At 36.7% G+C, this 18,871-nt stretch overlaps 1 protein-coding gene across 3 annotated transcripts in view; it reads left to right on the forward strand.

The window, feature by feature from the left end:
• The window catches only part of ARHGAP15 (Rho GTPase activating protein 15), a 574,294-nt gene that overhangs the window by 337,004 nt on the left and 218,419 nt on the right, over window positions 1-18,871 (forward strand). For all 3 annotated transcript variants that reach the window (XM_006191397.2, XM_032479387.1, XM_032479386.1), the window contains exon 9: window positions 222-344. In XM_006191397.2, coding sequence (XP_006191459.1) covers window positions 222-344 — 123 coding nt within the window. The remainder of the gene's footprint in view (window positions 1-221; window positions 345-18,871) is intronic.

Raw genomic sequence — 18,871 nt, forward strand, 5'->3', positions numbered from 1 at the left:
GGAGCTAACTACATTCTCATTACACATTCATGTTGCAACAGAGCTAATATTTTCATATGGGCAAATTTTTACTCCTATGCCTTATCTAAACAGAAGGGCCTGAGCTATTAATTCAGGTAGTTCTTCCATAACTTCTGTTTTCTATTCATATTTGCATAAAGTAATAATCATAAAGGAAAAAATTTACTGAAAGCTTCTGACTTTTTTTTTTTAATTTTCAGTGTTTAGACTGCAACATAGTGCTTCTGATACAAGCGACAAAAAACGAGTTAAAAGCAGATTAAAGAAGTTTATTACCCGAAGGCCTTCCCTGAAAACTCTGCAAGAAAAAGGACTTATTAAAGGTATAGAACATTTTATACTTTTACTGTAACAATGATAAATGAATGTGCCTCTGTGTCCATAGTTATTCAGCTCCAAAGGGTATTGGGATATTTTATTATTTTAGGTTCCTTATTAAATGTTCTGCTCTATAACAGAGGAAAAAATAGTTGTCCAGAAAACTAATCTTGAGAAAATAAAGGTTGTAGCATAGGATCATTGAAAAAAAAAACCTAGTTTTGACCTCAGAGGACCTGGGCTCTGGACTAGGAGCAGGAAAGAAATACCCTAGTGGCCCATCAGAATGACCCCGTGTCCCCATGTGCCTGGACAAACCTCTTGTCCCAGCATACTTAATAACAGCAGACCTTTTCACTCTCAGATGTGTTCTGATTGGATAATAAGTTATCAGATCACCTAGTCATAAGGTCTGAGGTAAGTGCCAGAAGAAAGTCCAAGACAAACTAGTGTCATGAAAATGTATAGATTTGAGAGCTGAAGGACCAAGAAATCAATCTAAACTGAAATAAGTAGGTACTTTTGAAAATATATCTGAAGTAAATAATAAAATATTGTAGACCAACCCAGCTACCAGAATAGAAAAGCAGACTCTGGCATTAGACTATAATTGGAGTTTGTACCTTGGTTTTACCACTCGCTAATACTGACATTGAACAAGTTATTATCTCTCTAAGCCTCAGGTATTTCTTCTGTTAAATGGGGATATTTATACTCACCATTCAGAGGTCCATTGAAAGAAAAAAAATGAGATAATCCATGTAAAGGATTTAGCAGAGTTTCTGGAACACAGGTATTCAATAAATGTTCTCTGCTATTATTAATACTATTATTCATTACTGTTGTTACTACTGTTAGTGTATCAGATAGATGAAAGAATAGATAGATAAAACCAGTGATTATAGATTTCTCTAACTGGAAATCACTTCATAGATCACACAGGCAAAATGTAGTATCGTCCTAAGAAGAAGACATAAACATCAAGTATGTTACTCTCCCTGGTTTTCAAATTTTCTAACTGATGGATATATTTTTTAAATTACATTTAAGAAAGAATTTGAAACTGGGCTAAAACAGTCTTAAAGTAAACTTTGAGGACAAATTTGAAAGACTGATCCTTAAAGAAACCAAAAGATGATTTAATACACAACTATTTCGCAGAAACAGGGCAAAGCAGATCTTAATATTTTCAGTACCACTTAGTATATGAGAATTATTTAAATAGTTTACAATAATTGTTTGGCCTGTCAATTTCAGTCCATTTTCAAAGAGGTGAACATATCACAAAAATCATTTAACATTCTGAACCAATCGTGGAAGGTGAAATGTTATGAAACCTAAGCATGCATATCACTAATAGAGTGGAAAATTCTTAGAATGTGAGCATTTGTGGGTAGACCTAACACCTGCTTTAGATCAGTCTTACCTCAGACTTTCACTCTCTGAAGATGTCCTTTTCAGTGCCACTGACAGTCTTAGTTCCTCTACAGACCCAATTTCATATAATGATATATGGCACCTTCAATTCTACCTTAGAATTTATCCCATAGATTGTCATTTTCTTAGAAAAGATTCAGTAGCATGTTACCTGCCATCTTGACAAAATACAAAACCAGATTAGTAGCCCAAACAATCTCAACTTGACATAAAGTCGAAACCTTTCATGACTGTGGCAAAATAAAAGGGGTTTTAATTCAGTGGTCCCAATCAAAATGCTAAAGAATTAATAACCATAGTGCTCTAGAATTGGTCTCAGAAAACAGCAGAGAAACTGGATGCCTAATGCAGTTTTCATACTGATGTAATGGAACCACTGAACACACTCCGATGGTACATTTCCTATCTTAGAAGCTCCATTAAATTTTCACCATAGCTGACCAGTGAGTCAGTATTCATTAGTAGGGCTATGGAAAATCTATGTGAAATTCTGATTTGATAAGCTTCCATTGCTGTCTTTAGTGGAATTTTCTTCCAAATACAGATCAAGTTATGCAAATATAGTCACTTCTTGGGCTTGTTTCAGTTTTAACTGTGAATTTTTTGTAAGGCTTTTTCTAAGATTTTTTTAACTGAGTAAAAAGCATTAAACCAATTTTTTGAAAATGCAGGCTCAATCAAACTTAGTAATTTAAGCCCATTTTCTTAGCATATCTAAGGCAAAGACTTAGAAAAAAGCAATGAAATCAGTGTTTTTAATTGGTTACGAAAAATATGTAAAATAAATGAATGATAAACAGTTAAATGGTTAATTTCTCCAAGTAAAATGACTTAACTCTTTCAAGGAGAAGAATTGTTTGAAAAGAGGGATAGTGGCCTTTAAATCTGTTCTGCAGTGCATTTGTCCAAAGAATATGTGTCAAATTCTTTAAATCGTCTAATTCTTCACATCTAGAATAACATACCAAGATTTGGGATAGCTGTGTGTGGTGGTTTGGGTCTTATATGTGTGCTTCCAGATACCTGGGAGGGGCTTGGCAGGACCACAACCGCTTTTCAAAGTGTTTACTCTTATATATTGTTCCCAACATGTTGAGAAGCCTGAGCTCTGAATTCACCCAGCCTTTATTGAGCCCTCACTGTAGGGCAGGAAAGGCTGTGTTTAATTGACTTTAAATGCCCAGCAGAACCATATTCACAAGCACTTTATGTAAAAAGAAAACTGCCCCAATATCACACAGTCTAAACTCAGTCACAAACCCTTTCTTCAAAACCTGCTTTTTGGATTCATGGAGACCTGGCCAATATGTGATTTCATTGGCTAGATTTTAGATCTGGAAACAGTCACTTGATGGGGCTGCATTTCCTAATTTCTTTAATATGACTATTAAGAAGGGTACATTGTGATGCCAAAAAGGGGCCAGCAGATAGTTCTGAATGATCACCCAGTGGAAAGAAATCGTAATAGCTCCAGTGGGTGTTACAATCATTGTACCATGGCAGTGGTGGCTTCTGAAAAGCCTTCAGTCTCTCCAGGTGCTTTCACATTTGCCAAAGGAATGGCAAGAACTTTTCAAATGTATGCGTTTATTACATTGAGCCTCTCATGGAAAACAAAACTCCAATCAGTTTAATATGTAAATTATAGGCTAGAGGGTACACTTTAGGGCAGTAGGTGTGTTTGTACGTATCTTCTACTTGCTTTTGGAACTGAGGTAATAGCTCTCTAGCGCCAGCCAAACTACCTTATGTAATCTTTCAAATAGCAGCATTGACATCCAAGAACAGAAAACACTTGGCAATACAGTTTTTAGAAAAGATAACAATTGTTTGATCTTTTAGGAGCAATGAGTATTTCCTTAGGTGTACCAAAATGACAGAGTTAGAGAGGCTTGTATGTTTAGAAAGTGGCTTCATTCATCTTTATATGGACAAAATCATACTGGATGGTATTAGCAGAAATTGATAGTAATACTGTACTACATCTATTTTTAATCAGTATATTTAAAAGGAAACAACTAGTTTAAGGATTAACTAGTATGCCTCCAGGATTTATGATGAAAACCAGTGTTTTCCTGCTTCGTTCCAGTTTTTCTCCTTACCATTTGGGATGGTTTCTCTTGGTGGTTCTTCTGGTGGTTGCCTCCATATCTTACATTATTGTTATTTGGGGTATAGATTTTTGTCGATATCTTTCTTACCTTTAATATTATAATGTATTTATATTACCTAATTTATTCTATAATGAATCTGACTCAGTTGAACTAGACCCCATCAACCTGGCCCTTCTCCTCCCCAAATACTTAAATACAGCTTGTCTTGCCATGACCATTGGCTTCCTCTGAAACATACTTAAACCTCTATTTATTGTTCTACTAACCATAGAAAATTGAGACTCCAGGCCTTCATTGACAAGATGAAAAATTTAGTGTCCTCTTCCCCTTTCACCTCCTCTGCCTTTGCTATTGAATCTACTTTTACATCACGAAAATTTATATTACTTCACTGTTTTTTGTAATTATGATTTATTCATAGGTTGACTCTAAAAGTTAAAAACCAAAAAAAAAGCATTCATACAATTATGATTATGTAAGGTTGCTTAACACAGCACCAAGTATGAGATGTTCATCTCTGTCCTTAGAGTATCATGACCCATGACTCTAAGAGAGTAATGCTCCTTGATCCTGGTGAAAAAGATTCTCCTTCCTTTTACATTTGAAGGTTATATTAGTAAGTTAATATTGTTTCAAAACCACAGTCTAGTTTTCTATTCCACACCCCCTACCATATTTTGAATCTAAATGTGAAAAAAGTCAGTCATCAGCATTTACTTTATGTTGATCATGTAAATATTATGGAACATTTCATCAAGTAATGTGCTAGATTGGATTAACTTATCCATAAGGCATCCAATACTATGCCTTATGGGCCACACAGATTATAATGTTCTTATTTTTAAAGCTTATGCTTCATCGTTTGCTTATAATCACGCTCTCTTTTAGTTTGATACATTTTTGGATTGTGAATATCTTGTACAGATGTTTTTCCCCCAGAGTTGTATTTTTTTCTTGCTTTATGGACCTTTACATCATCAAGGGCTTTAATCCTCTCAATTAAACAGCCTATGTACTTTAGTCTGCGACTCCCTGTTTTTTCCCCCAAAATATCTTCTGAAGTCCTTCCATCATCCTACTCCAATTTGTACTAGTTGCTTTCTAGGCTTCACCTTTATCACCCTGTGATATCCCTTCCCTGAACTTCTGAGCTGTGCTCACTGTCTTCCAAATCCCAGGCCTTTTCTTTCTTGCTTTAATCTCTTCTATCTCTATGTAACAACCTCCAGTAACTCATTTATAAAACACAAGACCTTGACTACCTAAAACTATCCTCAGTATACCCACACACTTGATCAATAGTTTAGTTAGGCATAAAATTTCATTGCCTCTGGAACATAGAGTTGCTGCTTCCATTCTTACTCTTGTTACTTTGAATATTTTTCTTTCAGACTCATTGAGAGTTTTGTCCTTATTTTGACCTTCTGTAATCGACATAATGTATATAGTTGGCAGAATTTTAAAAATTTATTCTGCTTGGCACTCAACTTGAAGAATTGTGACTTCACCTCAGGAATTTTTTTCTCTTTATTATTATGTTAATACAGTCTTCCCCTAAGTTTTCTCTGTTTCATTTTCTGGGATCTGTATGATGTAAGTATTAGATATCAGGACTGATTTTTCTCATGTTCTGAAAGAATTCTCAATTTTATCCTCCACCTTTATATTAATTTATTTTTACTTTAGTAATTATATTTTCAATTTTCTAGATGTCTTTCTTATTCTCTGTTCTTTTTTGCATACCTCACTCTCTCATATGCTATGAGGGCAAAAATTTTGTTTGACCATGCTACTCCCATTCCTGATATTGAGGCACCTAGCACTCAATAATATTAGTTAATTGAATAAGTGAGAAAACAGAAAATAAATTATATTTTTTCTAACTTTCCTAAGGATATATATTAAAATTTGCTGTTTTGGACTTTTGTTTTTATTTTTTAATTTTACAATTAAATTAAAATTAAAAATTCTGTTCCTTGAATCATCAATTTCATCTAGGTTCCTTTCATTCATATATTTGTCTCATTCAGTTTCTGTCATATTAGTGACTTGACTCAGTGGTCTGGTGGGCCACAATTGTCCGTTCTTATTACAGAATGAGATTCCACAAAGATAAGATGGAGCTCTGTATACATGGATAGAACTTGTTAATGATATGTTTTTGCTGTAGAGTTATCTATAGGGACTCCCACACCTGCCTCAAACATCAAATATTTCCATAAGATACAGTATTCCTTATATACTCTTGATAAACTTACATACTCTTTATAGATTTTTTTATGATAGAGAATTTTCAGCTCCATTTACAATTAGGAAAATTGCATTTATTTGAAAGTATAGCAGCTTTAGAGGGTGACTAAGCTAAGTTTAAAGCTGGATTCTGCCATTTACCAGCTACATAACTTAATATTTGAGTACTGACTTTTTGATATGTGAAATTTACATTATAAAATTTAAGTGAAATAATTTATGGAGAGACTCACACAGTGCCCAGCATTTAGCAACCCCTTTCCTTCCTTCCTTCTGTATTTCCTTCCTTGTTTTCCATCTTTCTTTCTTTCCTTTCTTTTCCTCTTCTTTTTCTTACTTATGTTTATGGAGAAAATTATGACTAAGAAGATACCAGGAAACCATTTTCCCAAGTATTCTTTTAAAGGTAAAGAAATCAATCCAGGGAAGTATCAAGGAAAGGCAGCAGTAACTCACTTAACTTCAGTGCAAGTCTAAAGATGATTGTGGTTGGCTCGTATTTATCTTTTTTTGGTAATTTTTATCATGGTCCTCTCTATACATAAATGGGCATGAGCTATTTTCTTTCCTATCCACACCCACTTACATGGTGTCACCTAGTTGCTGGAATGTTTAAGTAATTACCCACACAGACACAATTAATTGTTTAAGGTTTCTGTCATATAAGAAACTAATGTCTTTGAAATCACAGTACTTTTGTAAAATATGTCATTTGCATTGAGAAGTAAAGAAATATTTTCCATTCAAGTTGCAGATACAAGTTATCAGCCCTAAAGTTTCAACAGTTACGTTTATAAATTGCAAAATCATTAAGAGAAAAGTATTTTTTAAATGATTTGTTAGAACTAATGTATGACACAGTAACTTACCTGTCACATGTTAATTTAAGCAAAATATATATGAGCAACACTGCAATATACCTTTGAGCAAAGATATACTCCAACTTTGCCACTTTATCAGTATTAGTCTGAGAATAATTATATTTGAATTTATATACTGGGGCATGGGTTTATCATTGCTTGGGCCTGAAATTCTCTCACAATGTCCACAATATGCACTAATGTGCTTAATAATATCTTGTAAATCTTCTTTTCTTTAAACTTCTTTATGGTTCATAATTGAACTGTGATCCTTACGTGTGAGCTATGTCATGATTTAATATTAGCCAAAATTAATAGCCAACCTTAAGCTGCTTTATCTTGGCCTATAAGCTTCCTGGTTCCTCTACATTTATAGTTCCCAGGCAGTTTCTGTTATTTAAAGGCTCTTGGGAGCTAGTGTGTTGGTAATAGAGTACCACATAGCTAGCTTTTGTTCAATAATAAAACACAGGTCACCATGAAAGATGGCAAATGTTGAGAAAAAAGTGCACCTGGGTAGCAGGTTAAGCCCATGTCTTTTAAAAGCCTGTTATCCAGGGAGGAAATGATCCTGATATTATGAGATATTAAAAGCAAAATAACTTTGGAGCAACAAAAGAAAAATGAGGTCCAGAAATGGAAGCAAATTAGGTAAGGGGAAAAAGAATAAGCCAGAATAATAAATTAGTCCTAGTGATTCAAGAATTTATTTTCTTATGGAAAGAGACCTTTTTACACAGGACTAGTTAGAACGTGTTATTTGTGATGGCTTATATATACTTGATTTTTAGTGTCTTTAAACTGGTTTTACCTATAACCCAATATATTTTGTGTATTTGCAAATAATGATAATTTTTTTCTATTACTCTCCTTTTTTCTTCCTTTAAATTATATTACTTTCCCTTTGATTCAAGTTCTCAATATCTTTGTCTTTTTTCAGGCAAAAGAATATTTCAGATAGTGTCAGGCTTTAGCACTAAAGCAACTGGATACCTAATAATATCCACGCTAAATGCTATAAAATGTTTAAGACCCAGTTGATTCAAAACCAGCATACTGGCATTTTGTTTTTAGTCTATGGCCTTTAAAACCCATATTAATCCTTTCCCTGGCAGTAGATGCTGATTTTATTCATCCCATGGACTGTCTATCATTAAGAGATTGCCCAGACTTTTGGCATATCCTACAGGGTTAGTCTAATCCTGGTGCTAGTTTGAAATATTGTCTTTAAGCCTTCCAGCTTGAAGACTGACAAGTTTCCATAAAATAAGAAGAAATAGAGCATGGGCACCAATAGGGAAACAGTTAACCGGTAGAGACAGGTTTTGTTTCGTGGTGTAACTCTCAACCGTGTTTTAAGCATACTCTGTGCTCTACCTCAAATTGTGTGTGTGTGTGTGTGTGTGTGTGTGTGTGTCTGTAGATTACAGAAAGGGTACAGAACCTCCCCTTCCATCCCTGACATTGCATCAGTCCAAGCTTATATGCCGTCCGAAGCACGTCCTCAACTAGTTGCAGATGACCAAAAGTCAGGCTAATGTGGTATTTCCCTCCTGTGTCAGGAGGCTGCTGCTGCTGCCTTCTGGAGAGATGGTCCATGACCAGTTCGGTCCTCTAATCACATTCTAAATCTTTCCTCTGTGAAACCACCTGAAGAGAAGAAAAGATGAGGGCTCTCGTCAGTGTTCTCAGGAATCCCCTTATGTAAAGGTTAGCATTTATTATTGATATCCTGCTGTTCTCCAGCAGGTGTTCTGGTACCTCATCGTTCCCTCATGACTCCTAAACCCAGCTCACAGGCAGTGGAAGACTCTTCAGCTTAATTCTTGTTAGCTTTTCAGGGCCTCCGCAGACCGCACGAACTGTATCCAAAGCCAGCGCTGGCACTTCACTTTCTCCCTTGTAGTTTTCACAGTTCCACAGCTTACACAAAGTACGAGGTGTTGATTTCATCTTGTCGTAGGGTGGATAATGGAGGGGAAAGACAGAATTTTTTTCCTGAACTGAAGATTGATAATTTGAACAAATGTGTGAATAAATGCTTCGTATGTAGTGAGATGAACTCAATTTTTCATAGTGCTTGAGAAGGAGGAATGCATGGTACGACTGGGATTTGAGAGTCCACGTTATATGTATGTTGAATGTGCCTCTTGAGAGGTTACCTGTCAGCTCTCCCAACCAGTATCTCCTCTTCAGGGTCCACATCAGCAGGTGTGTGGACTGCTGCAAGCACAGGAAATATTAATATCAACAATTAATTTTGACATGTCCTAAGATTAAGATAGTGCTCTTTTATTTCCTTTAGCATCACTGACAGCTTGGCCTACAAATCTTTCCCCTCAAATTCACGTCTATTATAAATCAACGATATTCCACAAACTCTCAAGATAAAGGAAAAAAAGAACTGTATCGTTTTACAGAGAGGTATTTTGTTTAATTTAAAAATATCTCTTTCTTTTGACTTGTTACCCTGCGTGATTAGTAACACTGAAATTTGACCAACTTCTTTAAAATGTAGTCATCAGAAAAATCTCTGTGTGGCACAAGTGCTGTTCCAGCATATTCTGTTTTTCTCTCTCTCTGTGGAAAAGAGGCAAAGGGCCATATCAGAATTTGGATGGTCATAATTGACGGTCTGTCGGTGTCAGTCAAATCGCAATGTGAAGAGGCGGATCTCCCAACTTTTCTTTGAAATCAACTGTACTGCTCTAAGTGTGTTTTATCAAAGCATTTTCTGGGGCAACAGATCTGAAAACATAAACTTTATATAGCATTGTTCCTTAGATATTTCTCTTTAATATGTCCTTTCTTTTTGAAGATAAAATAAAAGTACATAAAAGAGTTCTGGGAATAGACAGCTATATGTCATAAACACCCATCACTCCCCCTCACCCACGGTCCCCATAGCCCCCAAAATTTGGAAATAATTTGATTGAAGTGATGACTGCCTTGATCTTGTTTGAATACTCCTCCTTCTTCATTGTCTTCTCTCTATGGGAGGCAACAATCCTGTCATGGAGTCATTCCTGGGAGAGAAAGAGGTATTTCAAGCAACCATATTTTCCAAACACAAAATTGAGACACATGGCCTGACAATGACATAATATTTGAAGTAGGAACTGTGCTCAAAGATCCAGAACATATGGTTGAGTTTTCTTACAAAAAGCAACTATTAAGACACTGTCTAGATTCTGATTCACAAAAGGCACACTCCTCCATTTCCTTTCATTTTCATTTGAAAGTATCACCCACACATCGGAAGACTGACCAGTTTTCCCTCAGACACGTTGCTTTGCCAGTGCGAGAAGCAGCCCGTTGACTAGAAAGGTAAACGCACAGACGTCAAGGAAGCAATGCAAACCAGACTGCCAAACATGTTATGAATATATTGCTCTTCTTAAAAATGCTAGTTGGTTTTTCATACTGGAGTATTGACTAACTGTCTGTGTTTGATGTATGGTTTACCAGCCTGATGTCGACTTATGGTTAGAGCTTAACTTGTTAGTTCTGCTTTTGCAGCCAATTCAGAATAACTACAGATGCCTTGAGATATTAAAATTGACTGCTCAAATGGACTCAGTGTGGGAGTTTCATTGGTTTTAAATTGATAACAGCTGGAAGAGTGAATGATTAAAGCGTACATGGGCGTAGGACACAGCTCTTTCACAGGAACTCTTGTGAACAAACTCCCTTCGTGTGGGAATTTTTTCCTTCTTTTTATATCATAGTTGTTTCTAAGCAGTCTTGAGTTAAATTTTAAAATTGCACAGAAATGTTCAGAAGCCTACTGAGGAATTCATTCCTGAGAAACAGAGATAAATTTTGATGACGTGGGTTTCTATTCTGTAGGGAACATTTCAAGTTAAGTAGCATTCCATAAGGTGGTAACTGTACTTATTTCCTGGGCTCTGGGGTTAAGTAAGCTGTAGAGGAATCATCAACTGCCATAACAGAAGGGCCAGAGTGTTGAGTACATCTCTTTCTTCAACTCACAAAAACCGAAGCACCAAAGTGCATTATCACAGATAAGTCAAACAAAGCCTCTTCTCTGCTTTCGTATTCTCCTGGAAGCGGTTATTATTGTTTTCATTCTTTTAAAAGATGATCTGAACACTTTCTTCTCACACAGGGAAAAAAACACACACACACAAAAGAAAAATAAGAAAACTTTTCTCCCTCTCCTCAAATCAACAACACTTACATAATAAAAAAAAAAAGGTTTTATGAAAATGTATTTTTGTAATTTGATAGTAGCTTAGGGGAAAAGCCCAGTAAAGAAAAGAACACAGAGGAATTTAAAGAAGTTTATAAGAAAGAAATATCTGTTTATACATGTTTTCTTCAGCTTATATTTTCCAAGAGTTCAGTGTCTTTACTACTGAATACCATAACCTGACTCCACTCTATTTTTCATTGTCTGTAGTAGTTTACCTTTATTATTCTGTTAAAAAATATTAGAAGCACTTTATACAGCTAAATGTTAGAGAACTTCAGTCTGTAATGATAAGGTTGGGGTTTATTGAAGAAATAAAAAGCCAAATATTATGTACCCATTTCACATATACATTTTTAAAAGAAAAACTTAAACATTGACCCAGCTAGCATGTCCCAAACATGTAGCAAATATCAAGTGTTAATTGCAATTAGTAGAATAAGAAATTTAGGTATATTTGACAATAATGTTAGTGGATACTGATACATATATTCAGACATGTAAGATAATCAAAATATGAAAGGTACTATAATTTTAAAGTAAAATAAATCATATATATTTGGCCAACATTTATAAGAAAATTTGTTATATATTTATTGCTCAAATTTTACCCCAAATTATAACCTGTGTACCTAGACTAAATCCTAAAATTGCCTGCCTTGATGCCTTCCTGAGATGCATACAGCCATTGAATCATGCTTTGTGTTGCGATGGATAACTTGTGCAGATAGCCATCTAACAGGCTGTTACAAGGATCGACAACTTCGTAAGATTTAATTCCTTTCAAAATGGAAGAGCAAGGAGAGAAATTTTCATTCACTTTCATCAGTTGTTGAGCTCCAATTTTTAAATAATTTTCTTATCTACGCATATTAGACAGGAGCGAGATTTTAGAGGAGATGTAATCCAAGTTAAACACATGTGAGGGTCATTAACTTGAATATATCACTCCTAACATATCCCTTTGAACTTGGGACTCAGACTCATAGGAGAAAAAGAAATGATGGAGGCGGAAGAGGACTGGCCTCAGTTAACCTCACAATGAAGAAATCTATCATGCACTTGAGACTGGGAAATAAGAAAGCAGATGGTCTGAAAATAATATCTTGAGGACATCTTAGTATCTTGATATTCCAAATAATCTAAATTTCAGAAAAGCCATTATTCCCCCAGACTTCCTCGTCATTTACACCACCTCATACATTTTTTTCTCCCAACAGTAAAATACTGTGTTTACATTTTTTGTAACTCTACATTTCAAATGCACTGGGGCCTTGAGCATGTTACAATTTTTCCATCTTAAAAAAAGTAATTAGCATAGGAGAACATTCAATATTATGTAAAGAATTTGACAGGACCTCACTTAATGTTTTTTTAGAAACAATTAACATGTCAAAAGAGGAAGTGAGAGCCTGTTTTGGTTATAAATCTGTTTACATAATTACTGGTTGAAGAAGTCAAACATTTTAGGGAGGAAAAAAAGCAAGGTTAGGCCCTCTTTTCATCAAAAGTAGAATTCCCAAGGATGTCAGATATCTCAAATTCTCTAGCATAAGTTTTTTTCTTCATGTACACACTTGTATGCTTACGTGGAGAAAGTATTTCAAGGGTGGCTGTGCAGTGTAGGAATATAAGCATTCCAAATGCAACCATACAGTGCCACATACCAGGGCACTACAGTAGTAGATATGCCTGTCTCATGCCATAGTGTGTAGGACAGAATGGGAAGCAGAAGTCCTGGACAGGGAACTGTGGCCTCAGAAAGGACTGATGGGCAGGAGCTAGATAGTGAGGGGAAAAAAGGACCACAACCTTGGCCCAGGAGAAGAAAGAAAACAGAGAATAGATAGCACATTGGAGAAAGTTGGAGAGGTGGGGCATCATATCTGAGGAATTTTGGAGAAGGCAGTAGGTACTTTTGGGTAAAGCTGTAGTGGAAAACGCTTCCCCGTGGTAATCCAAAGCCATCTGTTTCTACGCTGAATTATTAGAGTCTGGACACCACCAAAAGCCCAGAGGATGCTCTGTCTCCCAGGTGCAGTTCTCTAAGTCAAGAGTCTGAGAAGCTGCTGTGATACATATGTTAAGCCTCAGTTTCACGTACTGAGCTGGATGGTAGACACTCAACTGATATCTGCTAGAAAGTCTGTGCTAATCCATTTGGTACGCCATTGGAGGCTGGGAGGGGTTGAGGCAGCCTCTACTGGAGAAGGTCCCACCCTGTTGCCACCATTATCACCAGTCTGGAATCTAGACTTCAAGGCTGTCTAACAAGAAATGCAGCAATGCAGTGCATTCTTGGGAAAAAAGGGATACTCGAACACAAAACTGTACCTTGTTTCATGTAATGTTTAAGTATGCAAAGAACACTTGAAATAATTAAATATATGAAAGACTGTTTTCCTCAGTGGGTCTGGGTACATGTGATATGGAGTGATAGGTGGTAGTGACAAGCTCTCCCTGTGCTATTTGGAAGACTGTATGTATTCTGTTTTACTCAGGAAAATGTCTTGCAGTCATTAAGCCATAAAGATCGCTGAATTTTGAAGTAGATTTGAAGTCTAGTCTTGGCTCTGCTACTTATTTGTTTTGTGAATTTGGGCAAGGTAATGAAATTTTCGGTCTCAACACTTTCCAGATAATACCTCTTAGGATTATTGACACTGTATAAAAAATAATTAGCATAACCGCTAATAACTGTTCATTCTTATACTCTACTCCTAATTCTGCTCTTACTATTGCATAGCATATTGTAAGTGCTCCTTCTCCTAAATACAGAGTAGGTATTCTGAAAATTGCAAAGCAGATAAAATATGGTGAGATTTTGTGACATTGCATTAATACAGCCAACATGTTGAGCATCCTACGTGCCTTGCACTGTGCTTGTAGCATTGCATGCAGCATCCAGTAACAAGGATAAAGAACTCTGCTTGCATTTCTTTATGCTTTGATGATTACTCATAATCCCTACTCATATATATTCTGCAGATCACTATGTTTTAAGTGGATACAAAGTTACATCAAGCAGAATTCCCCAAGAAATGAGTAAGGGAGGTAAATGTACAATAAATATGGCATAACATATCAAATGTCAAATGCTTCAAGGAGCATTCAGGTTACAGTTTAGGAAGATTACAAGTGGGAAAAGTGTGGGAAAGATGAGTATTTCTTTCATTCTATAGTCTTTAAACTGAGTCTTGACTTAGAGCATTTGGATATATGAAGAAATAGGTAAGACATTCAAGGTACACAATTGTAGGAAAGCATGGGGAATGATGAAATGTAGAGGATTTGATGAAAAGTTATTGTGGCAGGTGTTTTGCATAGTGCCAGGCTAAGGAGCTTGTACTTTATTTTATAAGCAAATTTATTATTCACTCCGTACCCATTATATATTTTTATTTATTTAATGAACATTTATTGAGAACCTACCATGTGGTAAGTGATGGGCTGGCTACTGGACCCAAAAAGATATGTAAGATGAAATCCCTTCCTTCAAAATTAGACACCATAACATTGCTTGGAAAGAAATGCTCTAATCAAAAAAAAAAAAAAAATAATCACTTCCATACCCTGCAAACTTGACTCCATTTTAAAAGACCAATGAAAGAGGCAGAGCTGTCCCTTACCATCACACCAAAGGATTGGTCCCAGGACCCCCAGCAGATACAAAATTCAAAGATATTCAAGTCTCTTATGTAAAATGACACAGTAGTCATTCCTCTGTATTTGCCGGTTCTGTAGCCCTGCAGATATGGATGGCTGATTGTACTAGAAAACTATATTATATAATTACTGCTTTTTATCTAATTTTCCTTGATTCCTATATAACCTCAATGGGCCATGCCCCAGCAGCCTGTGAATATGAATGAAGTAACACTGACATTAAGGCACAGATATCAGAAATCATGGCTCCCACCTGTGTAATCACACCTGTATAATCATAGCAGTTCAGCCTTTGTTTCCAAAGTCTCCCTGGCTATTTCTGGGAGCGCCTGGAGCACCTGGAGTGTACTGCATATGAGGAGGACTGCTCTCCTCATGTTCTTCTCCTTTGATTCGTCTTTGATACCCATCGCCTACAAACTACCCAGGGTAGGCACCTCACTGTGGCCACACAGAGCCAGCATCTTCCGATAGATGGCCCCTTCACTGCCTAGGCACGGTCCAGGAGTTTCCAAACCCATGCAACCTTCAGGTGCCATACAGTGCTTTGATCCCTCTGGTTCCCACTGCATTTCTGGATTCATTCTGTCACCAGAAAGACTGCTTTCTCCCCGGCCACCTGCTTGTTGCACTTGATTTTTTAAGGCCTGAAGCAGCAGTGCTTAGGCTTTGAATCTCACAAAGTGAGAAAATAGCTTTTTTCCATTTGTCTTAATAACAGCAGAAGTCAGAATCTGCTCCCTGGGACTTGGCCGGGGTACATGAACCGTTTTGCCATCTCTCAGAGTTCCTACTGACCTCCACAACTCAAAATTCCTCTGAAGTCACTGTTTTCACCAACGAGTATCAACCTTTGCAGTTGGACATCTGGGTGGTGACCGTCATTCTGTCAGTTCAGTAGGCAGACCCAACTGAGGTATGTGCCATTTCACCTTGAAGTGTGCCCATCACACCACAGGTGGTCCTGTTAGCTGGAAACGTAATATAAAGAGTATGAAACACATCCAGAAAATGTACAATATGCAAAGTGCATCTCCCAGTGAGATACCTATTTTTTGTTTAATTCTGTGAGCAGCTTTGGGACAGGACAAGGTGGTTTAGAAATGTTATTGCACAGTTGTTTTCTACAGTAAGGGCTGAAAAAGAAATACACACTGTATTTGACTGGAAGCACAAAAGAGACAAAATGTTTTCAGAAATGTGTGTATCACGGCCTGCTAATTTGGGCTCATAACCTCTTCTCTCCAATTACATTCCTGGAAATGTTTTTCAATTTCTTTGCGTAAAATAATCAGCGGACTATGGGGAACAGGCAAACCTACACAGAGCTTACATCACACCTCCACGGAGCTAGCCAACACTTCCACAGAACCACACGAGTCCCCGGCTCTTAATATGGTTTATTATAAAATCCTTTACCTGCCTCAAAGCACTTGTCATCAAAGCTGCTTTTAAGCTGAAGCTGAGGACCAAAGAATGGCTTTAACAGAATTCTGAAATAGCTTTTAACCTGAGGCTGAGAAAAGAAAGTGCTTTTAACCTAAAGTGCTTTCCTCTTAGGTACTTCAGCGTGTGCCTAGCACTCAGCATTAGTGGCTGTGAGAACACCCTTAAGACCCAAATGAAAGAGACTCCATTATAGATATTCAAACCCATTATATTAATATATTACAAGTAATATTTGAAATCATTAAGCAGTTTTACTCCAGCTAAATTTGAATCTTTTCTTATTGAACTATGCATTCATGCAAATAAATTGAAGTCTTACCACCTGGGATTCTAACAAATCTATGTTGATATTAGGAAAAAATACAGTGTTCTTTCCTAGATTTTACTTAAATCCAGAGTGAGTCAAAATTTCCATGCCTTCTCCACTGTAAAAGAAACTTTCAACTTTTATCAGTCACTGAATGACTTCTCCAGCCTTAGTCCATATTTGTTTGGGCTTAAAAGGTAATATTATTACATAATTTAGAATTAATTCATTCAAGTATCTTAATACATTTTATGTATCAGCTTTTCTCCTAGCCTGGTCACTCAGAAATAAAATAAAAATACTGATTTAACAGGAATAAAAATACTGATTTCAAAGTAGTTATAACCCCAGTGAAGTTCCTACTAAGTAAAGTAGGTAGACAACTTAATCTATAAAAGTTTTAACTTCAGAGTTATTACACTAATTGAGAATTTGAGAATTTGAGAATTCTGAGCAATTGAATTCCATGGACAGTTTTCTAATTTGAAAACATGGAGTGTATACAAGTAGGGATAAGGTAGCAAAGTTTGACATCTTTGAATTTTATCCCCCCTTCCTTTGCTAGACCCCTCTGTAATTCTAAAAAAATGAAGGCAGGCAAAGGAAAAGCAGGAAAATATTGTCAACCCAAAATGTAAATAGTCAGTCTTTGCTAAGCAAAATGTGGCCATGTTAAATCATCCAAGATGCACTAATGCAAACTAAACTGAAATATATTTCTCTCATGCTCGAGTGATCGTGGCACAATCTTTAGATAAAAGTCGCTTTATTTTATACATTGTGTTCTCTTATTTATTCATTCATTCATTCATTCATTCACTCATTCATACATGTTTTCATTTGGCATCCAGAAAGAAATGTAATAAGATGCGATAGAAATACAAATGGAAGGAATTACATTTATCTTGTTCTACTGTGAACATTCTTCTCCAGATTCCTCTACCTAGTACACGTCTATTGATGTTTAATCTTCCTGAACTATCTCTGGTAGATTGGGACCACCTACTTCACTCTGCTTTCAGTTGTTGCCTAAAAGTGGGTAGGAAAGAAAGGAAACGGGACATGAAATCTTCCAGTGGTTTCAGAATTGCTATTTATTTACAATTTCTCATTCCTTCTTGTGGAAACTCTTATGCCGGTGGGTGTTCCTTTGGTAGATCCTGCTCTTCTCGCCAGCCTCACTGTGTTGGGCTACTCCTATATTAGGTCCTTGGATTTCTCTTCTCTTTTCTTCTCCTTCTCAGACTACTGAGTGCTCGTCAAATATTCCGGGGCTGAAATATTCCAGCCCTGTGGTTTCAGATTCCATCTGTAGACTTTCCAAACTTAGTCCTTCAGCTTCAAACTCCAGACTCTCAAAACTCCAGACTTGCATATTCAGCCGTCTACTGACATCTTCTCAGATGTTTGGTAGACACCTCATACTTATCTACAGCAACCCTTTGCTCCCCAGCTCCCCCATGTTCCCAACCCCAGGAAATAACACTGCTGTTCACCCTCCATGTTAATCTGTCTCTTCTACCTTCATCAGCAAATCCTACCTTAAAAATGCATTCTAAATTCAACGATTTTTAGTTTTTTCCATCATTACCACCCTATCTCAGCACCATTATCTTTCCCTGGCCTGTCTTACCAGCCCCCTGACTGGCCTCTGCTGCTTTTCTTGACGCTCTTAAAATAGCCTCCAAATGGCAACTAGAAAGATCATTTAAAAACCTAAATCACTCTAAGTCACTTCTCTGCTCAATGATTTCCAGTTATTTGGAATAAAATCATACTTAAAATAATACCTATTGTCCTTCCTATAACCCATAGGGTCCTATCTGCTTTGACCCCCAGGCTACCTTTTCAATTTCTTCCACAACCATACTTCCCGTTTGGCACTTCACTCCAGCCACGCTGGCCATCTTGCTGCTCCTCCAGGTTACTCCACTTACTCCCGCTTGCTACTCCTCTGATTAAATGTTCTGCCTATGCATTGGTATGGCTCATGCCTTCGCTTCTTTGGGTCTTTGCTCAGTGCCATTGCCTCGCAAACATCTTCCCCGACAACACCTCTCTCTTGCTCTCCATCTCCCTGGCTTACTTTATTTTCACATAGCACCTATCACCATCTGACACTATATTTTATATTAATGCTTTTATGTGTTTGTTTCCCCCACTGTTTCCACATACAGGCTATGTGAAGACAGAGAGTGTTTCATTAATTATTCCATCCCCAGCAGTCACTGAAAAA

Source organism: Camelus ferus, chromosome 5, assembly GCF_009834535.1.
Source record: "Camelus ferus isolate YT-003-E chromosome 5, BCGSAC_Cfer_1.0, whole genome shotgun sequence".
NCBI classification, from domain to species: domain Eukaryota; kingdom Metazoa; phylum Chordata; class Mammalia; order Artiodactyla; family Camelidae; genus Camelus; species Camelus ferus.